The sequence below is a fragment of the Poecile atricapillus genome, chromosome 3, assembly GCF_030490865.1.
Source record: "Poecile atricapillus isolate bPoeAtr1 chromosome 3, bPoeAtr1.hap1, whole genome shotgun sequence".
In the NCBI taxonomy this organism is placed as follows: domain Eukaryota; kingdom Metazoa; phylum Chordata; class Aves; order Passeriformes; family Paridae; genus Poecile; species Poecile atricapillus.
The window spans coordinates 20,601,773-20,628,858 of NC_081251.1; the positions used below are offsets into that span (position 1 = coordinate 20,601,773).

A 27,086-nucleotide genomic window follows, 5' to 3' on the forward strand; every position below is an offset into this window, starting at 1 on the left:
ATTAAAACACATAGCGAACTGTTAAAATGATATAGAATAAAAATATTTCTGGCAGATGGAGACAATCAACCTCCATACACCACAGACTTGTCAGAAGATCCCAGTGATCCAAGTCGATCACTGAGGTGCAGCTATGTGCAACTATGGTTGGACTAATATTTAAAAGGACCATTGGACCATTTATTTATGGTTGGAATAATATTTAAAATGGGGTTGCATCTGATAGCTCCCTAAAGAAAATTACTTCTGTATTTCTAATATGGAATTTAATATGCACTGACATTTTGCAGACAGACTACTTCAAACACAATAAAGTACATTTCTGAACATTCAAAGTACTTCTGAAAACACCACCATTCTTTCCATCATGAGGGAATAAATTTGCTTTGAAAATACATTTGAATAATACTGTCTTTTTCTTGAATGCTCCAGAAAGTTTCCAGTATTGATGATACTTTCTTTGAGGGATAATAAAGAGAAATAAATAAATAAATAATACAGAAATATGAAGAGCATGCAACTTGGAAAAATCCATTAGAAATTAACATGAGATAATTCTTCAGCAGATCCTTTCCATGTAGATGATGTCAAATCATTGAACTGGCAGTACTTGCATTGACTTTTTTTTTCCCCCACCAAGGTTGATTAATGCTAAGTTCTAATTAGTGACAGTTTAAAATTATAAGGATGTATAAATGTTTAAGTTATTCCCTTCTGAAGGGTTTCAAGTTTCACCTTTTTTCCATTTTTATTTAGGTTTTGTAAAACAAAAATGAACAGGAAAACATTAAACTTGATATACATATGTCTTGAAGAATTCCAATCTTTTAATACTGTAAGAAGTAACTATATTGGGATAATAACCTCTCAAACAATATAGTTACACATAACAGAATTTGAGGGACCATCTGTAACACACAGACCTACAAGGAATTCCTTCGATGGAAATGAATGATTATTCAAGACTATATTTTTCAATTTTACCTCTTTAAATGGGGGTCTCCAAATTACATATTTATTCACACCAGATGCATCTTTAAGAAGTTTCCAAGCTCATAAATCAAGAACTAGTCTTTGTGAATCCTGTGCAAGTGTGTCAAACCAAACTGCTACCATATCTACATCTGGATTTTTCCAGCCTGTGGCCAGTCTCCTTGAGATGGGATGGTAGTAAAGTCAACCACTGCTGCAAAGAAAATGGCTGAACTGGTAAAACTGTGACATTAAGAGGGTTTTTTGATTAACAAAAGTAATCACATACTAGAGATATTAAAGAATGCTCTCCTTTTACTAGTTAAAAGTAATGAACCCCATTTCTGAAGCTTTATTTTATGGAAAAAAAAGCCCCAGCAGCTAAAGGTCATTTACAATGCCCCAAAAAGAGAAAATGTTTGTCTTTAAGGCAAACCAAGAATACAGAAGAAATGTTTTGAAACTGTCCTCTATTAATGTTCCCCACACAGAGATCCATGGCATGTAACTCAGCTTTGTGCACTGAGTTGAATGAGGAAGGCAGTGTTGAGGGAACTCATCCTCAGAGCAGGGCAAAGCACCTATACCATGCCGTTCCCAACATTACATCTCCAAGCATGCCAGTTGCTTGGCCAGTGACCTTATCTCTTGCTATCGTACTACAAGCAAGTGTAAGATCTTTTTAGAAGGAGATAAAGGTAAAGCTTCCAGCCATACAGAATTGTCAGTTTCTCAGTCAGTCAGTCAGTCAGTCAGTCAGTCATCATCTCAGGTAGCCACTGTATTTTGTTAAGTTTATTTTTCAGCATCTTTAATCTATCCCCTACTTGTAGCTCAGAATGGTGGTACATAACACTAGCATGGTTTCCAGACTGCCTGAACACAAACCATGCTTAGGCACACCTCAGACACAAACATGGTCATAGCACACATTCATATAGTCTCGGTCCTTTTCCTGCTGTAAGACTAAACCCTGGTCAGAGACTGAATCACTTCCAGATTCTCACTCACTCTCCCCTCAGCAGGCTGAGGCTGCAGTGGCTTACAATGGGGCAAACAGGACTAAGAGAGCTCACAGGTCAACAGCAAAGAGATCACTACTACAAGAATCCTTCCTTGCTGGCTCTTTTTACTCCCACTCCTACCTCCTCTCACTGCAGGTTATACCCAGTTCCTTCAGCGAGACAGGGAGAAGTACAAGGAGATGGTAGGATCAATGTTTAAAGTTTTTGCTGCTCCCTCCTTTTCCCCCACTGGGGTTTTCCACGGGCTGCCATCCTCCAGGAACATATACTCAACAACAGCGTACCTTCTCCTCCCCTGACTCTAGGGATTCCGCTGTTGCCACTCCTTTTAGTTCCCTCCTGTCTCGGGATTGTTACCTTGTTTCTTAAAGAAGTTTCTCCTAGGGTACCCCTGCCTCAGCTGTGGGCTCAGCTGTGCCCTGTGGTGGGTGGGCTGGAACTGGCTGTGTCCAGCACAGGGGATCCCCAGCCTCCTCTCACACAAGTCCCACTGCTAGTGACTGGCGCCAGCACCCTGTACAGTTTTGCAATCAGACAAAAACTCTCCCGTGAAGTGCTTCTCTGCAACTCAGAAAGCTTTGATAACTCACTCATGTTAAGTTCCCGTAGGGCAGAACTCATAAGATCAGAGAATCCAAGTCAAGCTAGAAAATCCTGCAGCTCCCCCACCAAACAACTGTAAATTAGCCCAATCTTAACAGGATTGTGATCTTTTCTACAAAATTACCCCTTGCAAACACTCAACTATCACTTTCCCAAACAGATGGAAAGAATTCATTCCCAAAAATAAGTCTTTATAGAAAAGCACAGTGTGCTTTTCTTCCTAGATCTGGCCAGGACAGTTAATTATTTTTTACAGCAGCCAGGTGCAATAGTCACAGCCACTGAGGAGGCTGAGCCCACCGGAGTACTTGATCCAGGAGTTCTGGGCTGCCCCATGCTGTGCCCAAAGAACATGGCCAAGACATCAGTGTTACTCAGTACCACCTTACATCACTTGCAGGGGCTGGCGAAAAGGGAGTCTTGCTTCCAAGAAGAAAGGTGCTCCTTTCCAATCACAGGGAGAATACCAGGCAGAGGAGCTGTCTGTCATTGTTTTTCAGAGTCCCTGGCTTGGTGAACATTTTGGACATAAATCATCCTCTCTTTGTACATTATTGTTATTAGCATTGTTGTTGTTACTGTTTGTTTTGTATCTCATTGCTGCTTCCAGTAAACTTCTGTTCTTGACCTATGATCTATCTCTGCCTTTTGTTTCCCAGTGGAGAAGGGGAGGGGAGCATCTGGGGGTTTTCTTTTTAGTGGGAGTACTAAATTTGAGAGTGTAATTCCTAAACCATCATACACAGGAAATGAGGAATTGATGCTGAATCAAATACAGTCTGAGTAGTTCAGTGTGGTACCCTCTACAAAAGCCATTATTGGTAGTAGGCATTTTCTGTGCAGTGTTACAGTAGATGTGACCAGGACAAAAAATAAGGCTTGAATGAGGTCCATTATTTCCCTTAGAAAAATCATATTCAAGTATGTTTTTATTTATTATGTAAGCTAGAATATGACTCTGTTATAGCTATTCCTCATTTTTATTGTATACAAGTGAGACTATGACCCCAAAACTCTGACAATTCCCAAGGAACATATACACCTCATTATCTGTACACAATAACTTTCCCTTCATTGACTAGTAAGACAAGCATCGATAAAGACAGGAGACAAATCCTGGGCAAGAGTTGTCTCCTTCAAAAACCTTCATAAGCTAAAGTGTACCAAAGGTGATATCAGTGGCTAACTGTACACACCTTGAGTGTCCTCCTGAACTGTGATACTGGAAAATACTTTTCCTGTTGATGAATGTGAAGACATCAAAATGTCCTTCAACAGCATGAACAAATTCAGTGAACCTAAATACCACCCATTCCCCAATGTATATTCATTTTCGTTCAGATAATACCCAAGTTCCTAGACATCAAGCTATTTCAGTCTGCCATGATAAGGTACATTAAGGTAACCTCAGGGACATGAGGTGTTACATTATGTACAAACAACCTTGGTTCCCAGGTTGACTTAGCACAGGCTTGTCTTCCAGTGTCACATGCACTAGAGTGCTTTCTACAAAGAAAAAGGCTTTTAGTCTTCTGTACAATTGGAAAGTACAGGGCTTTTCCTTGGAGGGTGGAATTCCTACTGTGTGACTGCAATCTTCAACAGTATTCTCTCCCTCAACACTGGAGAAGTTGCACTAGGTGGGAAAAAAAAACCAAACCAAAGAACAGACTCTACCACTCACTACAGACTACCTCATTATCCTTTATTGGAATAAACAAGGGCAGTCACTCAAGCCACTTCCTGGCAGAAGATATATATTCCATCCAAAGATTCTCCATATTTTTCTAAATATAAAACAAAAAAGCCTTCTGAATGACTTTTGGATACCCAGTTATCTCAAATACACTGTTATTACTGTCTTATTTTTTATTAGCACCAATACATGTAACAGAATGCTGAAAAAGTTTTTTCTTCTGGAAAGTTCAGAGTTTTTAAATTTTACAGTTCTGAAGATGTCTGCTATTCTTTATGGAAGGACAAATTTCCTTCTTTGCCAAGTAAAATGTCAGAGTTTAAAGTTCTATTCTAAACTGCACAACTACATACATTTAAACAAAAAGTGATAAAAGAAAAAAGTCATAATTAAAGACATACGTGTTATCCATCTGGCTCAGAAAATCCTTAAGCAGCAACTGTTAGAGAACATCGTGAGGAAGCAGTACACTTATTTCATTTCAATCCTCTTTTTTTATAATACTAATGATGACAACATATTGGTGCAGAAAACTACTGAATTTTTTGATTGACCTTAATTTCTGATACTTTATTCAGTTACGTTTACACAAAAACAAGTCCACTATCCTTTGATATTCAAGCAAAGCATGTTTACATTTAATTCCCAGGACATTATTTTTTAGAATCCTAGCCATGTTACAGAAGACTGCTCCCAGTTCTTAGGGTGTATACCACTTGTGCCTGGCAGCATGTGGAAACACAAGCCAGTTCTTTACAACTTCCCTTCTGACACTTCACATTCCCAAAAGTTCATCAGTTCACTGAAAAGAGAAAGTGTAGATTACAGAGGGTACTAGATTAGAGCACTGAAGGAAGAAAACAAAATGAGAAAATCCTCAGAAGTACCTCCTCATCATAGTGTTTTCCTTCAACTTGTTGGAAACCAAAAACTTCAAAAGGAAACTGAGGTCAATAAAGACATCTTACAAGGCTCAAACTTGGGATGGGAAATTCCTAAAAAAACAAGGAACAAGGGAGTTCATATTTATTTCCCTCTGTACCTCCCACAAGTACACTAACTTAAGATATAGTTTATTTTTTAGACATGTAGAAAGGCTGTATTATAGCTCATCTTATTGGAGACAGCACCTGCCATTACAACTCAGCTCCAGTTTCACTACATTAGGAGCGGCAAACATTCTCTGTCACAGAGAAAAATTTGATTAAGTACAAATTCTTCTTACTCTTATTCTCACTCATGGTCTGGGGAAGATGTTTTTGCTTTTTACCTATGAACCATTAAAATATCTACATTTCCTTGGAAAAAGTAATGAAAACTTTTCATAAAAGCACAAACCAATGTGAGAGTGAAGCACAGAAACAGATGTGGAAAACAAGAAACAGAACACTTTTCAGAAGCAAATCTGACTGCAGGCAGATAGCAGAATTAAAATTTTGGTGTTTTCTGGAAGTTGAATATAGAAGGAATGATGAAACAAACTATACAGCTAAATGGTATATGTATCCCATATATGCCCTGGTATATGACTATATGCAATATTTTGATTAGATGTTTAAGATTTCTAGCTGTACAAACAGGAACATAAGGCTATCTTAATGTTATGCTGGTACCCAGCTCAATTACTTCTCCTGCTGCAGAACTTATTTAACACACTTTTCAAAAGCCAAATATATCCCTGTTAATCAATCGTTTTAAAAAAAATAAATAAATGCAACAACATTGAATCTAAAAGGCCATGTCTAGATTGCAATTACTTAATTATCCTCACTGATGAAGTGATTATGTCATTACTGGAATGTACCTGAAACAAGACCAGAAAATAAATAGATGCGCTCATAAGAGTAAAAGGAAACAACATTTAAGGTTTTAAAGCTTTTTTTCCCCTCTAAACTCACATTTTCTATTCCACAACTAGAAGTTATTGGTAACAGTCCATTCTCATTTGTGTAGAAAACAATGCAAAGCACAATAGATTATGGAAAAGTATTTGCTCATAACATAGTTAAGTACCAAGCTCACATTGTAAACATTTACACTTTTCTAATCATTGTTAGTGGGCAGAGTTGATAAGGAACACAAGTAGAAAGTAAGCTTGTGCAACAGCAGAAAATATAGGATTTGACTCTCTATAACTATGATTTTGACAACAGTAGCTTAAGTGATTAACTCCCCAGTGTAAATTGGAGCAGGAGTGGTGTCTCACACAACCTGTTTTGTCATCAATGCATTGAAAATTGTTTCAAACAAGGAGTCAAGGCAGATAGTGAGAATGCTAACACAAAATTACTATGCTGCAGTTCAATTCAATTTAGTTCTACCAGCCATTCTCTAGGTGAAACAAGGCTATTATATCAAGTTCTTAAACGAGCCATTTATCCATTTCCTTTACCAAGACAGAGTTCTTGCAGCTGACTAGTTTAGGTTTAGAGTTTGTTAACACTTAGAGCTAAAGTTGGCATTTTCTACTCTACGTAGGCAACTGCTACACACTGATGAGCTACCTGTTAAATTGCTCTGGGGTCTCACAGAGGCCAGCAGCTCTCCCCATGACAGCTAAGTTGCTTGAAATAAGCATGTGAAAGAGAAGAATGAGTTAACATATATACATAAGAACACTGGAAAAGGAAAGAATCTGCCAGCCAGCAGCAAACAACCCCTCCAAAACCCACAGAAACATTGCTAGAGGAACTGGAGACCTGTCACAAACAGAAGTGATAGATTTTATACATGCAGCCCACTCAATCTGAGCAGAGAGAAGGGAGATTTTTGTTTGTGGGATTTGGATTGGTTGGGTTTTTAAGGCTGGGTTTTAGAATTTTTTTCTCCTCTCCCCTAAACCCCAGATTTCTACATTTCCCTAAAGCATGTAGTTATACTGGCCTGTAAAACTGGCTGGGCACCATTTTTACCACAGCCACCAGGGGCTGGTATCTTCAGACTAATATACTACTCCTGGACACATCTGTCCCATTTGCACAGCATAATAGCACTGTAATATACCATGTAATGAGAGAATTTTTAAACCCTTGAGAAAAGACTATAAGAGTGTGAGACAATACTTTATTGTATAATAATTATAACCTCCATTGCTTTTTAGCTTATTCACAATAGAAAGCTTTTCAAAGTAATTAACTAAAGCAAAGCCAAATTGTTTAACAAGTCTCTAAAGTTGTTTATTACATTGAGTATTGCTAGAACTTAATTTCTCAACCATAAGCGCTTAATCAATTTGATCAACTAAACAGCAGGGCAGTTCATACATATTTTTAGAGATGTTCTGTCTTCTAGGCATTTCTGCCACTAGCTTAAGTTTCCTGCAGTAAAATGGCTACAGGAAGACAGGATTAGTGCGAGGAAGGACACAGTCCTGGTGTCCTAGTGATGATTTAAATGCAATACACTGTCAGCATCAATAACTTCAGTGGAACAAACAAGGAGAACACAAAATAATCACATAGCTGTACTGAATTTTGACATGAATTCCTCATATAGGATAACAATGCTGGGATACGTCACATTTCATAAGACATTCATATTTTCATTTAATAAATACAGAGTAAACTGTGGATCCAAAACTCTGACTAGGCTCTCTGCATTTCAAATTCCTTTTTCAGAATTAGGGAAAAAGCAAAAATCAAAAGTGGCACAGCATACTTTATTACTGACAAACTGAATATTATGTATTTCACTTGAATACAATTATCCTTCTTCAGCAACTCTGAAATTTCCATTTTTATAAGAAAGATACTAGATACTCATCAGTAAATCCCAAGTCTTAGAAAAGGTAGTTATAATTCTGACCAAGAAAAAGGTCAGAGACTAAGGAGGCCATTTCCTTGTACTAGGAAAAGCTGAGAGAGCTGGCCTGTTCAGCCTCAAGGAGAGATGACTGAGAGGGGACCTTATCAATGCGTCTAAGTACCTAAAGCATGGGCTACCAAGTAAACATTTCCAGGCTCTTCTTGGTGGTGCCAAGAAATAGGACAAGAGGCAATGGGCAGAAACAGCTGCACAGGAAGGTCCAGTTGAAGATGAGGAAGAGCTTTACTGTGTGGGTGACTGTACAGTGGAACTGATTTCCCAGAGAGGCTCTGAAATCCTGTGCCATGTGCTCTAGGATGACCCTGCTTGAGTAGGGAGGTTGGACCAGTTGACTCACTGTGATCCCTTCCAACCCGCCCCATTCTGTAATTCTGAGAAGCAAATCCCTAGTTAGAAGCATGCATGTCACTTTTGAATATATACTACAAAGGTAGTAGAAATAATTACTGAGGTTTTAAAATATCAACAAAAAAGTAAAGAAATCACAGAACTGCAGACCTCACAAGAAATGTTTTTCATTATATTAATCCTTGTTGCAAACAGATCTGGCCCTAACAAAGGTCAAAAACTAACAAAATCAATTATCAGGACAGAATTTAGCCAAAGCCCATAACCAATGTGAGCAATTTATATTTTAAAATGCCCAGTCTTTTGCCAGGTACTTTTTTCTTTTTGTGGTACAAGTTTTAAAGCATTTTTAATACAGCATTTGGAAGCATATTCACAAAATATCCTTTGTTTAGGGAAAACGTTCTCTTATTTTGGGAGCTTTAACCTCTCCATTTGCTCTTTTAATGCTTTGTCTGCCATAAGAATCAGGTTCATTATGTGTGTATAACTTTTAAATGGTTTAAGGTAATAAAGATGGTAATCTAGACCCTCTTTAATTTTATGCTGAAGTAGGAAAAATCTTTTATTATATCTTTTGAAATTAAGAACTATAGCTCTTGCAATGGATGAATCAAATTCCTCAAGGGGAGAAATATTTAGCAAATCTTTTCTAATTGTCCTGAGGAATAAGAATCCCTACTTTGGTTACATTTATTTTCTCACTAAGCATATTGGTACAAAGGGGAAAAAAGTCTGATTTAGAACAACTATAATCCAAAGGGAAGGTATATCAGTATCTATGCTCTAGAACTGAAATTCTGCACACAGGCAAGTGCTTTGTTTTGGTTTGGGTTTATCATTTGTTTGTTTGGCTGTTTTTTTGGTTGGCTTTTTCTTGGGGGGACAGGTTTGGAAGGGTTGGGTTTTTTATGTGTGTGTGCTTTTTGTTTTGGTTGGTTTATCTTTTAAAAATACAAAATTTCTCTTTTCAAGTAAAAAGATATGACTACTCTTCTTCTTTGGGGTCCAGAAGAAGAATGACACCTCCATGTTTCCTCCCTCCCAATTTTTTTCAGGAAGGAATTTTACCATACAGAAGAGCTAGTTACAAAGGACAGTGTCCTTCAGAATTTGCTTTCCACCTCCAGTTATTCCAGTTCTTATTGTAAGCTTCAGTTCCAGAACTATGTTAGGATCTTTACGGGATAACCCTTCCTGATACTAAATTGTTAATTATCCAAAATTAAATGAGAACCAATTATCAACATAGGTCCTGAAGCTCCATCTTCTTAAGCATCTGCACTTCAACCTGGTCTCAAAAAAGGCATCTAAATGCAAATATTTACAGGATATAAAAGTATGATCTTATATAAAGTATGCTTTATATATAGTATGATCCTATAAAAGTATGCATCTGGAAGGACAATAGAGACATGCCAATAAAATTTAAAGGCAATGTTGCAAACTGCATTCCAATAAAGATCAGCATCTCACAGGGGGAAGGTGGTGGTGGTTTATCTCAGACAAATTGGTAATGGTATTTTCACAATCTGAGAATAACTGTTAAAGACAAGTATGACGTTGTGATGAGTTTTATAGTAAAATCAGTTATTTAATGCTAGCAAATACTTAATACTAAGTTTATTTTTAAAGAAATCCTCAACTTTTTATTGATGCTGAATCATTTTTAGTAGTGTCCTGTAGGACTGAAATAATTACTTTCAAACTAGGAAAGAGTTAGTATCTACAAAAGAAAATCCCTCATTTTCCATTGTTGCTTTCAATTAGCCATCTTTGACTACTGCTACTTAAATCATCAGCTGTCTTGCAGTTATGCCCATCATCTTTGGTCTGGAAGTAAGAAGTCAGTTAAAATAGTTTATGATCAAAAAATCAATCAATGCTTTTATGTATTTCCTTCATCAAGGCCACAGAGTTTATGGCTCAAACCTTCTATGTATCTCTAAACATGTACTTTCAGTGTCCAAAGTTATAAAATCACATGCAAATGCAAGAGCTTGTTAAATTTAAATAAAATTACAACCAGAAAAGAATGGTTGTGTTTGGTTTCCCAGATGGGCAATTGATTTATCTTTTTTTGAGTTTATCACTTCAAGGCTTCTTTTTTTTAAAAGTACTTATATGTTGAACTTGAATCAAAGCAGAACCTTTCCTGTACTACTGTGGCATTTCCATGCCTCCAAAAGAAAACAAATCCAGTTTGCTAGTTTGCTGTTAATTTCAAAAACAGCCTTGTTGCTCTGCTGTGAAAATCCTAAATATAAACCTGTTCTTTTAACTCCATGTTTCCTATCCCACAAGCTGTATTTTCCCTGTATTAGGATTCTGAATAAAAAGCTTTTCTTTCATTATCTTGAAGAATATTGCATTAGGAATTAGGTATAAACAAATCAGAGGAGTTATAAATCACAAGGTCAAATAAATTCTACCCACCAACTCCCATTTCAGAGGGAGTTTTCCCAGGCCTTAATTTATACGGAATGGTATATATTCTCTACAAATGAGGATAGTTTTGGCTTAAGAAAATACTCTATAGATGTGTATAATTAGCACACCTTTATCATAGAGCAAATAAATAGCCTGTTACCTATTTTGAAAGTACCATTAGTTCCCAATGCTATCACATATCATTGTGCAGAATAAGTTTAATGCTTTATCAACCTTTTGAAAACATGCCTTTCATTACTAACTACATAAAAAGTACCAGAAGTACTAATCTTGAAAACCAAATTGAGTATAAAACATATAGAACTACAGAAGTTGAAATTTCCATGCAGCCTTCTATTACATCAATGGCATGCTGGTTTCAGCTGCAGTGGAGTTAATTTTCCCAGTGGCTGGTGCAGGACTGTGTTCTGGATTTGTGCTGAACAAAGGGTTGATAATAGAGAGATGTTTTTGTTATTGCTGAGCAGGGCTTGCACAGAGCCAAGGCTTTTTCTGCTTTTTGTACTTCCATGCTGGAAAAGAAGTTGCAGGTGAGTGGAAGGAGACACTGCTGGGACAGGTGACCCAAACTAACCAGAGGGATGTTTCAGACCAATTGATGCACACATTGACACACAGACTTGACATACTGCCTTGTCACTACTATCTTGCCTGGTGTCACTGGAGTGTTGGTTGAACCTGGTTACTGTTAACAGATGTTCTGCTCTTCTTTGCCAGGCACTGTGGGACTGCTTCCATCGTGATGACACAGCTCCTGTGTCTACCTTGTCCCAGCTAGCCTTCCTTCACCTTCCCTTTGCAGCTCTCCCAGTCATATATGAGCTCAGTCAGGCATCCTGTCACATTTGCTTAGTTTTCTGCATGTCTAAATAAGCCACTGCTTTGAGAGGTTATTCTTGAACCAGCTCTTCAGAGCTCCTTTGCAATTCAGACCCATCCTCTCATTAATCCTACCAAGCAGATCCCTGAACAAGAGAAACGTCTGTTATTTGGTAGCACACAGTTCTAACCCTACTAATGATTCTGCTCACTTCTTTCCAGACGTTACTTTTCTGTCCCAGACCACATCCACAACCAGTTCTTCCCTGAGAGCAAGTAAGAAGGATAGCTGACCACCTCCCCTGTAGAAAGCTTTTTGCACTCTTGGGAAACACACTGTTCTATTTCAAGCCAGTCTAACAGCCTCCCAGTTATGGAAAAATCTGGTTTTACATGAATACAAAGCAATTCACACTCATTCTATACTTGTGCACAGTCTTTTACCCACAAGTAATACCACAGCTACCTCATTTTCCAGCTCCATCTTTTGGCACACCATTCACATTCTACAACTTATTTGAAAAAATAAATAAATAAAGAGGACTTTTACTTACCTCTTCAAATATTCATGTGCCATGCTCATTGCGTAAACACACACAACATAAAGCTATCATTCAAGGGACTAACACAGTCTCTCAATTAATATTTGCCTTCTGTTGGATCTGCATCCCGTATGGGGTTTCTGTTGCAGGAGGAGGGCAGGATCATGTATTCCCACCAACCTTCATCTGTACCTCTAACAGCTGAGCAGAGCTGTACCAGTGGGAGTCATTTTATCATTATTTAAGAAACATTATATCAAAGACAGCTACAGCTTACACTGAACTTTTATATTTGCTACTACTAAACACTGCCTCCAAGCACATACACCAAGACTACTTCTTGACTTTCATAGGACCTCAAGTGTTCCAGGTATTAAGTACCACTAGCACTAGTACTCAAATTCATCTGCTGGTATCAATAAATGAAATAAAACCGACATACTATACTCTTCTGAAATAAAACAGCTATATTTAAAGCATATTATCAGAAAAATGACAACACAGTCTCACCTTGAAATGATTCAAAGGGTGTATTAGTTGATGTGCTAGCATCTGCTGATGAAATCTGAACATTATCCAAATTCTTTTCTTTAGATTTTGATCCAAGATTTTCAAGAACCACCTCCTCTTCTCTACTTGAAGTATGAACAAGAGAAGATGATGATGTTTCACCATAGAGTCGTTTCAGTAATTTTGCCAAGAACACTGCAGGGTAAGAAAACTTTTTTTAACAGGAAGAAATGCAGTATTTTAGAAATACTTTAAAACTTCAGAAACCCCAACAATTAACTTCAATGAATGAGACAGTTTCCCTCATATTCCATGGAAGTCTATTTTGAGTAGCCCCTGCCTCTCACAGGTGAAACTTTGTATATTTAAGTTCAAAACTTGAATTGCAAAAACAGCTTTAAAACACCAGAGTTCACTAGCAAGGTTACATTTTAAGTCTTCTATTTGAGTACACTTTGGCAGTAAATTAATACAGTACATTTACAGATTAAAAACACATTAATTTTTAAAATAAGAACCTTCCTATGCAAGTGTCATAAGGCTGCTCAAAATGCAGGTCTCTTCTGGAACAGAGGCACTGCAATTGAATTACTCATTAAAATCAGTAAGCTACAATGATTTAATCACACAGAAAAACTAGAAGTAGACAGCAGCAGAAACACATGGTAACCAGTTATTTCTACAGAATTATCAGTATTCTTATACGCCTCTTCTTCTTATGGGCCCATTTCTGACGACACTGACAATCTGCTACAACTTAGTCAAAAGCAAGTATCATTTGATTAAAGAAATATATGCAAATAATATAGTCATTAACAAAGCCATTATCTTTTTTACATATACATGTATACTTCAATAACTTAAAAAGACAATACTAAAGTATAAAGTATTACCAATAGTTTTTATCTATTGCAAAGCAACATCTCTAGTTTCATGAATTTTGTTCGGTCAAAGATATATTGTGGGATGTGCGGATGGGAAAAAAGACATTTGGAGAAAAACATTATCTAAACTGCAACTTCAAATTTAATATACATTCTGTGGACACTACAAAAGCAACCTGCTGCAGATTCATAATGAAATAATTCTGCCAAGAGAAGAGAACTTAAAAATTGTAAGAAGAATGTATCCCACTGCAACTTAGCAGAAAAACATTTTATCATCACGCAACTTGTCAGCAAATTACTATACAACTGAAAAAAAACCACTTCATCCTTGAACCACCAGTCCTTGATAGACAAACTGTATCTCCATGCTTTCTCATGTAAATGCCTAACTATGTGAGAGAATGCTTTATGGGCTATGATTACAGTTTCCATATAGACAGACATAAACAAGTGACTGTGCGTTTTTGTAAGGTTCCCTTGCTGGGTTAATCTACAGCTATAAAGAAAATTCCACAATTACTCTCCTCAGCTACAGAAAGTAGACGGAAATAACCAGTGTAATGAGATAAAGTTAACTGCCTTTTGCAGATCTCTGACACTAAAGCAAGTTATCGAAGAGGTTTATCCTGAATCCCTTCCCCAAGTGCTGCTACTAACGCTACAGCATTTTAATAAACTACAGTACAGCCATTACTAAATGTCATGGTTTAATGCCAAGAGGCAGCCAAGTCCCACCCAGCTGCTCGCCCACTTTCACCCACATGGAATGGTGGAAAGAATCAGAAAGATAGGATTCAGAGACCATTAATAGGTTGATGTAAAGACAGTTTAATAGGTAAAGCGAAAGTCATGCACACAAGCAAAGCATAGAATTCATTCATCACTTCCTGTAGGGCAGGCAGTGTTCAGCCATCCTCAGGAAAGCCAGGCTCTATCACACATACAGTGTTACTTGGGAAGACAAATGTACCCCACTTCCTCCTTCTCCTGGCTGTGCATGCTGGGTATGACACCATATGGTGTGAGATATACCTCCTGGGTCAGCTGGGATGAGTTGTCCCAGCTCTGTCCCCTCCCAATTCCTTGAGCACTCCCAGCCTCCTTGCTAGTGGAGTGGGGTGAGGAGCAGAAAAGACCTTCATTCCATGTAAGCACTGCTCAACAATAACAAAAAGATGCCCGAGTTATCAACACTATTTTCATCACAAATACAGAAAACACATCACCACAGGAGCTGTTATGAAGAAAATTAACGCATCCACAACCAGTACAGAGATTAACATTCAAGCACTTGTACTGAGGGAACTGTTCTTCCAAAGCAAATGATCATTGACGTACTGATGAATCTAGATGTGCAAATACATCTCTAAATCTGCTGAGAAGAGCAGCCTCCTCATAGCTACAGTGGATTTTATGCTTCCCATCTTGATATCTGATTTCCCTAGCCATCTCCCCCCACAAACTAAATCACCTTTTCCTTTCCATTTTTAAAATTGCAGGACTATACTCATACACACAATAGCATTACTTCAAAAAGCAAGACCAGACCTGCTGTGATACATTCCTTCTAATTCCCATGGAGAGCTCTCCCCATCTTTAATATCTTTGCTTGGGAAAGCAAGCCGATAGAATGCCTGCCTTGGAGGGTATCGATACTGAGGTTTTTCTTTGATAAAAATCTCTTTTGCTCAGAAATAAGAATCTAGATCAGGAACAGTGATAGATTCACCAAAGTAACATCCACTTGGCTGGAGTTTTCAGCAGATACTAGGAGCAGCAAGGTGTGGAGTGAAGGAGCTCTTTACTGCCTACAAAGTTTTCACATCTGTGTCAGAGCACCTTAGCACTGACAGAAGACAACTACCAATTTTCAATAACCATAACAAAATAGAAGTGAGCAGTGTTGACACCTAGACATTAAAAGGTACTCATTTGAAACCTGATGCATTCCAAGCCTTCTGAAGACAGCAGGAAGCAATGAATCCCAACAGTACACCCTCCTCAGGTGAATGAAGAATCACAGAATCTGGTGAGTTGGAAGTGACCCACAAAGACCAGTGAGTCCAGTTCCTGTCCCTGCACAGCACCATCTCCAAGAGTCACATCGTGTGCCTGAGAGCTTTGTCTAAATGATTTTTGAGCTCTTTCAGGCTTGGTGCTGTGACCACTCCCCTGGGGAGCCTCTTCCAGTGCCCATCTGTTCCAGGCACCATCTGAGTGAAGAACCTTTTCCTGATACCCAACCTAAACCTCCCCTGACACAGCTTCAGGCCATTCCCTTGGATCCTGTCACTGGGCACCACAGAGAAGAGATCAGTGCCTGCCCCTCCTCTTCTTCTCACAAGGAAGTTGTGACTGCATTGAGGTGTCTCCTCCAGGCTGAATAGACCAAGTGCCCTCAGCGGCTCCTCATACGGCTTCCCCTCAAGGCCTTCACTGTCTTTGTAGGTCTCTTTTAGATGCTCTCTAATAGCTTAATATCTTTCTTATACTGTGGTGTCCAAAACTGTCCCCAGCACTGGAGGTGAGTGCAGAGCAGAGCGGGACAATCTCCTCCCTTGCCCAGCTGGCCATGATGCCCCCCAGGACAGGGCTGGCCCTGCTGGCTGCCGGGGCACTGCTGGCTCATGTTCAACTCGTCATTGACCAGGACTGCCAGGTCCCTTTCCATGGCCCTACTTTCTGGAATCTCATTCCCTAGTCTGCCTGTACAGCCAGGGCTGCCCCATGCCAGGTGCAGAATCCAGCACTTGTTGCACTTCCTATGGCTGGTGATTTCCCAGCCCTCTAATCTGTGGAGGTCTCTCTGCAGGGCCTCCCTGCCCTAGACAAAGTCAGCAGCTCCTCCTTGTTTTGTATCATCTGTGGATTTGGTTAGTATTCATAGAATCATCAGAGAGTGCTGAAAAAATGGACTGACTTATTTTGAACTATTTGGAATCCTAAATATATTCTAGTCTGAATAAAAAATAAAATAAAAATCTGCCTGCAGCCCAAAACCTTTTGAACAAAGTGGTCCTCAGTATAAGTGAACAAAGAAATTAGGCTCTGAGGAATATCCATTCTGCCATTCTCAGCAGCTTTACATGCTCCAAAGCAGCACTCTACTTTGCAGTTAACAGTCTTAACCGAGCTACCAAAACATTTTTCAGATGACAAAGGAAGCTCTTTCCAGAGGGTTTTATCACTGCAATTACTTGAAAAAAGGCATAGTGTGATATCCATAAGCACTGGTTCAATCACAGAATTAGCTGCAATAGGTACCAAACTAGTTCCATGGCTAACTCTTGACAACTCATGTCTGGAAATAGTGAAGTACAAACACATCAGAAAACTGAAAAAACACCAGATCTCTACAGTCTGATATCACATGAAGAAAGCAAAGTGTAACTCCAAGAAATACAACACAGAACACATGCTGGCTACTGATACAAACTGTGAACATCCATGATCTTCCTACTACTAATTTTGCAAGAAGAGTAAGGAGTCTACTCCAGATAAATGCATTTTTAGCACTTATGTATTAAATTGACATCTTGACTGAATTCATATTACATACACAAGCAGACTATCCACAAACACACTGAAATAGCAGTGAAGATTTATGACAATTCTGAGGTTGACAACACGACTCAGCATGACTTAAAACTCAGTTAGGACTACAGGCTGTAACAAAAGCATGCTGAAGAACTAAACAAATTAAGTTCTGAACAACATCAGAAACACTCCTGTGCAGCAACAGCTTCTTCAAATATATTTCTGTGGAGAATCCTTGCCACATACTTTTGGCTACTTATCATCAATACTTTAAGTACCCCCACCACATTTCTCATTGGGTTGTCTCCTGCCTACTTAAGTCACAGCTGGGCAGCAAGAACAAAGTAAAGTGGCATCGGGAGCCCTGAACTCGGTGAAGCTTGCAAGCTGTCCTACTTGGTCTCTTTGTTTCCCCCACAAACAGAAGCTTTCCAAAAAGGGAAGAATCAGGAACTTCTTCTGAAGCCATCCCATGAGCAAGATGTGCTAATATGCTATTTCTGCTACAGCAGAAGGAAAGATAGTACAGCAGAATGGAAAAGGACAGAAAGAGCAGACAGACTGATAATCCTCATGCAGAACATATGGACAAGGCTTCATTAAAATGTTCAGTTCATCTCTGTTACTGAAGAATTACTCTCCAATATTCAAATGGATTTAAATCCTTGAAGTCTCTTTTATCATGAAAGTACCACATCTCCTATGAATGTCATGACAAGACAGTTACTTCACAACATGATCACAAAAATCACAAAACTGTTAATGTTGGAAGGGACCTCCAGACATCACCCAGTCTAATCCCAAAGCTCAGAGCAGGATCAACTAGAGCTAATTGCAGAGGGCCTTGCCTAGTTGAGTATACCAACCACATTGCATGGATCATCCCCTCTTCCCTAATCATGGCTGTACACTCTTGACCAGAGATCCTCAAGGGAACCATCTGAAAAAGAATGACTCTTGAAAAAGAGATGACTGTGTTTATCAGGACCCAGAGCAACAGAGTGTAAAAGGTTTCTAAAAGACTGCTACAGAAAGAAAATGTTAGCTAGACTACTGTTCTTACCAGCTAGCAGGTGGAAGACTGATAACTTCAGGCTAGGAACTGTTCATTCCTTTAAACCATTCCCCACAAGGCTTACTTTAACCATACAGGATAGTTTCATAGTTAAGAGTCCTCTGGATCCTTTCTGAAGGAGTTGCTTAGATGGCCAAACTGATGAACAAAGGTCTTCACTCTGTGTTTATCTGGCCTAACACAGTGATTCTTGGGTCATGGCTCTGCAAGCCTCACAAAGGTTTGTATTTCAGCCACCAAGGCAAAATTCAGTCTGAAGTTATGATGCCCGATGGCATGCAAGGCATTCTGTTTTGCCTGCAGATTAGATACTGCTCCAGAGACCTCATGTACACAAGACACCAATTCTGCCAATGAGCCTGTGGATGCCCAAGATGTACTCAGTAGGGATGATGGTGCACTGAGTACAGACCCCTGTTAGAGTAAATGGAAATCAATACACAGAACCTCCAAGGGTAATTAAAACTATTAACGTTGACTTAAACTTCCCAATACAAGCAAAAGCCACACACATTGACCTCGGAAAAAACCAAAACCTCCAATCATCAAGCCTTGCAACCAAAAAAGCACAAGAAAAACAAAAAGGAGTTGGCTGAAAGCTCAAAGACCCCAAATCATTGCTAGAAATTGTAAAGATCAAAGGCTTGAAGTAAGTCAAGATAGCTTGAGTGTGTGCACAACATATTCTAGTCCTGAAGGAACTGAATAGCTATTTAGTTATTAACTTCAAAATCCTCTGAATAGGGATAACTTACCTGCAGAGAAGATTCCAGATTTGGGATACCAGTTCAGCAACTACCAAAAGATTAAAATCAAGGAAGAAAGAGAGTATTTACTGACTACAAAACATTCCATTTCCCCTGAACAGGGTATCATTTTCCCACTTCCTCATTTTTACCAAAAACATTCAAGCTGTGCAGGGATATGAGAAAAAGAACGATGTAGTGACATGTAATTACATTCTGTGTAGCTTGACAGTTCAGATCATCTAAAAGGTATATCTAACATCTAAGATGGGATCCTCTTTTTCAAGTCAGGAGAAAGAAACAGAAAATGTGATTTTCTTGCTATCAGCAAGGTCAGTTTTGCCAAGAGTGATGTATTTCCATTTCATCATGGACAAAAACCAAAAGCAAAGCACTGTAGCAGTGTCATGGGAATAACAAAATTGATCTTTCCATCTGGGGGAAAAATAGTGAAATATGCGGAATCCTAGCTATCATCAAAGTACAGTTTTATGTACACAGGAATGGGTACAGTATTTGGCTTTGTGCTCCCAGTCTGCAAGCAGTCCTCATCTTGCAGGCGAAGCTATGGTAACAGGCTCTTACAACAGCAGCTAGAGGATATAAAAAGGATAAAAAAGCAAGGACTGCAAGATCTGCAGCAGAAAATTCAGGCTGAAGCTGACTGTCTCTTTCAAGAGGCACTTGTAGACAAACATAGAAACTAACAGCTTACAAGACCTTGTGTTTAGGCAAAGAGGAGGCCATTCTGCAGATCATTGACTTTATCTTCAGTCTTCATACTTCACACTAAATAGCATCGATGTATGAATTTATAGCCCTTCCTTCCAAACAGCACTGGTATTTTATGACATGCTTTCTTGAGGAAGACACCAAGTAATTTTTCAGCTTCATATTTCAGGATAGAATTCACTTGCATCTTAAGGCCAGAAAATGTACTACTCCATCTTGCCTGAATGACTGGGAGAAGTACTTTTACACACCCACCTACACTGAGACCCAAAAACTTGTATATCAATACTTATAATATTACAGTTCAAAAGATCTAGAGAAACTCCATAGTTCATATCAGGGCTTTTTCCCCAGTGCCTAAATGCCTTTTAAGGCACATACACATAGACCATGTCTGCTATTCAGATTTGAAAAACTTGACTGTTTTCAGCATTGGGCCTTTTTCTTCCTCTCCTTAGGAAGGAGAGGTTAAGGAATCCTACATTATATAGCAATATGTTTCCCTTGGAGATCTCTACAGGTTAGAAACCTTGATTCTGAAGTCTCTTTTGGCCTGGAAAGTGGTCTCTCAGCCTCATACACCTTACTTTTAACTATCTGCCTTCATCAAGAGAGCACTTTGTTTGAACAAAGGCTGTTCATCCCATTTCTCCCACAAGGTATGGTGACTTGCTTGGCTGTTGTGAGGCTTTTTTGGCTTTGTTTTTTGAACTACAAAACTCTAAAACTGAGACTGAGGAGAAACACCATGGTGAAATGCTGACATCACAAGCTGATTATTTTAAACTTGACTAGCTCCTAACACAATCTTTTAGTTCTACAAGACTCACAAAACTTTAGCAGTATCTTACAGGGAAAAAAATATACAGCTCTTTACAGGATGTCTGCACAAGGCGGGAATGATCCTCTTGACAAATTTACAATTGTTCTCATTGACATTACACAAAACAAATTATTTTAACTGCTATTATTACATATTTAATGGTGTAAAGAACCCACATGTACTGTTTGGGAATGAAATTATGGAAGGATTTAGTTTTATCCAAGGTCATGTGAATTCTGTGCTTGAACTACTAGGTTATCAGCTGCATCTCAGTATGGTTGTTAACCAAAATGTCTCAAGGAGCTGCAGAAGAAACACAGATGCTATCATTTTATATCTAGTGTGTAGCAACAACTTCACAATATCAAGGTTTGTCTCAAGACCACTGACATCTATTAGTCTTCAACTTCCCATTAGACAAAAAAATTGCCCTAATTCTACACCTGTCTTATTCTTTTACAGGTTTGAGAACCACAGTGGAAAAAAAATCCAGTTTTGTGCTCTAAGGTAGTAGTTGATAAAGTATGTCTCCGCTTATCTTATTACTTAGTATTACTTTCTACAGCATGTGGAAACCCACTTTGTTATCTAAAACTCAGTAATATAGAATTCTCCTGTCTGTGAGAAAACTTTTGAACAGCTGCAGCTAATTTAAGTATATGGCACATATCAGTAGGATTGAAAGGTAGGAAAGGAAAAGAATATAGTGATTAAACACCCCATATCTATGTATTCACCTAAATTAAGCAGTTATTACAAAGGGACAGTTATTACAGAGAGAGATTGACCTGTGAACCTCCAAATTAACCCAGCTCATAGCAAAATGCAAATCTGCAAATATAAAACAGCAATTTACTGCTAGAAAAAAACAACATTTATTTTCTCTTCTTAGCTTAAAAGAAACTTATTCAGCTAGACCAAGCACCGTCTCTGTCACATTGTAGTTTCAAATCATTAAGACTGGTGTTACATCTGTCAGCAAATTCTACATGACTGTGTAGTTCAACAAGAATCTGACTAATAGATCATGTCATCCTGTCTCAACAAAGGTTTTAGAGATCTGTCAGTAGGCCACCTTAATTGCAGCCACAAGCACCTAGACATCTAATAAACTTGACATGACAAAGATGATAAGAAGCTACATAACCACAATGAGAACACCAGGATTTTGTTTCGCTGTTCATAAGAATCCCATCTGCCTTGTAGTGAAACCCTGCAAAATGTGTATTGCTACTGCAGCCCTGACAAAACAGAGCACCTTCACTTTAGTTTCAATTTGTGCATACTATCCATCTTCTACAAAACTTAAAGATATGTTTCTCAAACTGCACCATTATCTTCTTCTTACTTGGCACAATCAAACAGACCTCACTGAAAACATCTAAAGATATCTCATGAGTACACCCTTACTAAAGCTCAATAAAGCTGCTATTATTAATACCCATAATTCTGGCCACTGAATTGAGCCAGCTATAAACTACAGTTGCACGAGACTGTCAGCAGTGCCCTGGCAGCCAGGAGAGCCCACTGTGTTCTGGAGGGCACCAGGCACCGCTGGGCAAGGGAGGGGATTGTCCCGCTCTGCTCTGCTGCAGACCTATCCCAAATCCTGTGTGCAGTTTGAGTGCCACAATATAAGAAAGATACAAAGCAGTTAGAGAGCATCCAAGAAACCTTCAAAGATGGTGAAGGCCTTGAGGGGAAGTCGTATGAGGAGCTGCTGAGGGCACTTGGTCTGTTCAGCCTGGAGGAGACACCTCAATGCAGTCACAACTTCCTTGTGAGAAGAAGAGGAGGGGCAGGCACTGATCTCTTCTCTGTGGTGCCCAGTGACAGGATCCAAGGGAATGGCCTGAAGCTGTGTCAGGGGAGGTTTAGGTTGGGTATCAGGAAAAGGTTCTTCACTCAGATGGTGCCTGGAACAGATGGGCACTGGAAGAGGCTCCCCAGGGGAGTGGTCACAGCACCAAGCCTGAAAGAGCTCAAAAATCATTTAGACAAAGCTCTCAGGCACACGATGTGACTCTTGGAGATGGCGCTGTGCAGGGACAGGAACTGGACTCCAGTGATTCTTGTGCTCCCTTCCAATTCAGTGTGTAATAAATTATGTGTAAATAAAAATTCGTAAAGATATAAATAAGATGTATATATTGAAATAATAAAAACCCGAAGATGTGTATATAAAAAGGAAAAAAACCTTCTTCCAAGCCTGGCCGGGAGTTTTTCTCCGAAGGCAAAGGATTGCAGCCAACACCCAGATAACGAACATTAGCTCGGAAAATAGACAGGACGAGAGCCATCAAAGACAACAAAAGGACTAGCTCGGAGGAGGAACCCAACTCCGGACCTGACCAACGTCCCTGCAGATCTCAGTTGTGAAACAATCAAAGTCGACAAAGACGAGCCTCAGAAAAAGTATCCGCCGCTAGTCCTGAATCGCCCACCTGTCAGACCAGTGTTGGAGATGCAATCACTGGAAACAAAGGGGAGACTCTGCCGAGATTTCCATCGGCACCAACCCCGGATCACACCACTTCTGCCTTGATAACCCAAAATTAAAATACATAGAGTCTCTTTACATATGAGGAGACTCTGTCCGGACACTGGTTAGGTCTATTTTTCCAAGCCAGGAAATCCATTCACCGAACAATCAAGAACAGTTGGTGAATGGAGCCTGCTTGGAATTTTAGCCTGAGGACTTAAAAATCCTATAAAACCCCAAGCCTGAGAGCGCTCAGACGTGGATTTGGGAACCCTACACCTCGGGTGTAGACCCTGTCCACCCAGCGCTGCGCTGACCATTTTTATTGTGGTTTTTTTCTCTCATTGTTATTCTTTGTTATTAATAAATTTCTCTTTTTGATTTTATCCCAAATTTGCCTTTGCATTTATAACAAGTGTGTTCTGTAATTTTATAAGGTATTTTCCTCTCTCTTCTAGACAGATTTGGGCAAGGGAAGGCTGTGCACTTATCACTGCTCACTGAGACCAATCTCCTGCCAACACAGGTGTGAAGTTTCAGAAAGTTTAAATCTTACTTCAACCTTAAACTAGATGCAAAGAGCATACGGCTAAAAGTGAAGATCAAACGATGCCACATATGGGCTAAAGTTAAATGTTATGATAAATGATAGTAGTAATATGGAAAACAGACATCAAAAGAGCTAAAGAGTAAAAATCAAAAAGTACAACAAAACACCTGCAACTCATTCTGAGTTCAGATTGCTGAAAAGAAAAAAATTGCAGATTTTAAATAGTTTCACATGAGGAGAAGCAGCAAGCTAAAATGAAGGTCAAGATACCAGTATTTAAAAACCAAACCATGAAATTGGCACGTGTAGTATCACTGAGCATAAAGGTCCACCAAGATTGTGCACTAAGAGTTATTCAAAAGGAATCTCCATAAGGTCATATTATATAAAATAGAAATTTAATTGAATTTCTACATAGCTTTCTTCAAAGAGTAAATATACCACCCTTTGCAATCATTTCAGTATTTGATTATACAATATCAAGCAACTTCTGCAAGTATCTCTCTTGGTTTGAAATGCAAGATGTAACCACAACTATGTATTCTATTACCATCTGCTGAAACCAGGTGTGGCAGCGATCTTTATCTCTTCCAAGACCCATCCTCCCTCTAGGGGGATATCTTTTGTTAATGGGCCACTGAGTCTCACTGCATGACTGATAAAATTACATAATCTCACTGTGAGCTGCTCCACCCAGGGGGAGGAGCCATGTGGCAACCTGCCTCAGGGGAGACAAAGAGTTACACTGTCCCACCCCAAACCACTTGTGAAGGACGGCCCAGGTGTTCTGATTGAGTTTGAGTCCCTGGGGGGTTTCTCCCTTGCTGTGTTTCTACTGGTCCCTGACCCTGAACTGCACCCTCAGGGGTGGAGACCCTCGGGAGTTCTGTCCCTCAAAAACCCCTGCCCTGGCTTTGTTTGGGGCTCTTTGTTCTGGATCTGAGTTTGTTCCCGTGCTGAATAAATGGTTTCGTGAACAAAGGCCCATCTCGCTGGTGTTCCATGCTGGTCCCCAGAACCCTGCAGCTTCCCTGGACGAGATCCTGAGGTTGCAGACTGCAACAGAGCCAAGCATTCCTACTTGGATATAATCAGAGACTTTGAATGCTACAGTCAGCCTTCCTCCACTGGATTCCCAGAGGAACAAGACCAGACCCATTTACACCACTGAACCTTCAGAGGAAAACTACACCCTTCTACAGGATCATTACTTCAACAGAACAATGTCTGTCACTCCAAGAGGACTGCAGCCACCATTCAATCAGACTGCTACCAACACCCTGACCAACAGGGCATCAGGTTGTATTCTGACTTAATCAGTGGGTTGTATTTTTGTTGGTTTTCTTTTTTTGTACTACTGCATTTTTATTTTAATTTCCTTAGTAAAGAACTGTTATTCCCACATCTTTACCTGAGAGTACCTTGGTTTCAAGATTGCCACATATTGCTGTAACAATCAGTGCTGGTTTTGGCATGGATGGGCTGGATTGGGATGGAGATAATTTTCTTCACAGTAGCTGGTAGGAGGTTGAGTTTTGGATTTGCGCTGAAAAGAGGGTTGGTAATTCACAGATGTTTTCGTTGAACAGTCTTAAGGCCCTTTCTGTTACCTACCACACCAATGCAGCAGGCTGGAAGCACACAAGGAATTGGGAGGGGACACATCTGGAGTAGCTGACTCAAGAGATACCCCAAACCATATGTTGACATGCCCAGCATATAAAGCTGGGGGGAAGAAGGGAGGGGGGAATGTTGTGTGTCTTCCCAAGTCTCCATTACAAGTAATGGAGCGCTGCTTTGCCGGGGAAGGCTAAACACCTGCCAGCCTATGGGAAGTGGTAAATGAATTCCTTCTTTTGCTTGGCTTGTGTGGATTTTGGTTTACTTATTAAACTGTCTTTATCTTAACCAAGTGAGTCTTCTCACTTTTACTTTTCCAATTCTTTCCCTCATCCCAGTAGCAGGTGAATATGTGAGCTGCTTTGCTCTGAGGTAACAGATTCCAGAAGTCTATTTTACAACAAGAACAAACTTAGTGTTGAGTGAAAGGTGTTATACACTGAATTTTTAAGGCGGCAAACTAACTACAAACAGACACACTTTAATGGCACACACCACCACTTCTACTAAATAACACAGGTTCATGCACCTGCTCCTAAATATATCCTAGCATGTTTAAACAGTCCCACCACCACTTGTGGACCATCTTATCTCAACGCTAAGTACATAAGAATTGCTCCAACTTCTTAAGAACAAACCAACCCTACACCAACACAATCCATCTCCCGAAAAAAACCCAAAACCCCAAACAGCCACCTACACAAAACACAGAACCCTAAAGACCACATCACGTAAGGCTCTGCTCTCTGAGCATGTGCTCCCCTTGCAGACTTTCTAAGTAGAAAGCCATTGGGCGCTTAATTTCTGCTTCTTTCTACTTTCAACTACCTTGTTGGCCTTTCTCCTTGACTACTTTTCCCCCTTCCAGAAAAGGTTTCAACAGCAGAGTCAAGGACACCTACCCTAGTGTAACTTCCACATTTAATCACAAAACCCTCACCTATTTTTAATTTAGCCAATTACAGTCCAAATAGAATTTACATCTTGGTAAACTGCAATAAATCTTTGGTCACATTGTGGGGGAATAAGGTAGTTCTCACAGAAAAAAAACCCAAAAAATAATGTCAGGCATCACACTCCATTTGCAATTAACGTTTCTCTTACTGACAAACATATATGATGAAAGAAAACACACCCACTTTAAAAAAAAAAATCTTTTTTCCCAGTAAAACATTAAAATATTTGCCAAAAAATTACGTTGAGTTTGAAAAACAAAAGTAAGAAAAGGATTTGAATAACCTCAAGATCTCTAACAATCAATCCTTCTCTGAAACTAGAAAAAGGAAAGAAATTGTGTGCTTTTCCACAAGAATTAAGATGTTTAATATGTCATATGGACATTGAAAAAAACCCAACAAAACAACCTCAAAACTAAGAAACTGCAATCCATTTCAACACCCATTACAATCCTGCTCTCTCACCTGAGAGAGGAAAGTAGCACTCCTTGAAGCAATATTCTGTATGTAAAACCATTTGTCACTGATGTCTATTAAGTGTCCACATTTGCTTTCCAGTTTAATCTCTCCAACAGGAAGTCTCCTATTGTTCCAGCAGATTATCCCTTGTACAGCACAACTTTTCTACCACTTTTTACTGGCAATTATAATCAATAATAATAATAATAATTATACACTACACCTGCATCAATACCTTAACTCTACCCTTCAGCAGCTGGAACATCAGTCTCTATACAACCCTTTATTACAGTGTCATTTTGGGGTGACACAAACTTTCACGAATGATGACTAAAGCTTTCAAGATGCAATAGTTGATATTTAACAGAAACAAATGAGGAGTTCAGCTGTCCCAGATAGGATCAATATCTTGTTGATAACACACAGAA

At 39.2% G+C, this 27,086-nt stretch overlaps 1 protein-coding gene across 3 annotated transcripts in view; it reads right to left on the reverse strand.

The window, feature by feature from the left end:
• ERICH1 (glutamate rich 1) overlaps window positions 1-27,086 on the reverse strand; it is a 69,328-nt gene that overhangs the window by 40,333 nt on the left and 1,909 nt on the right. For 2 of the 3 annotated variants that reach the window (XR_009277394.1, XM_058836662.1), the window contains exon 2: window positions 12,792-12,986. The exons of the other annotated variant lie outside the window; for it this stretch is intronic. Coding sequence is in view for 1 of the 2 variants with exons in the window: in XM_058836662.1 (XP_058692645.1) it covers window positions 12,792-12,986 (195 nt within the window). In the remaining variant the exon portion in view is untranslated. The remainder of the gene's footprint in view (window positions 1-12,791; window positions 12,987-27,086) is intronic. 3 annotated transcript variants of the gene reach the window in all.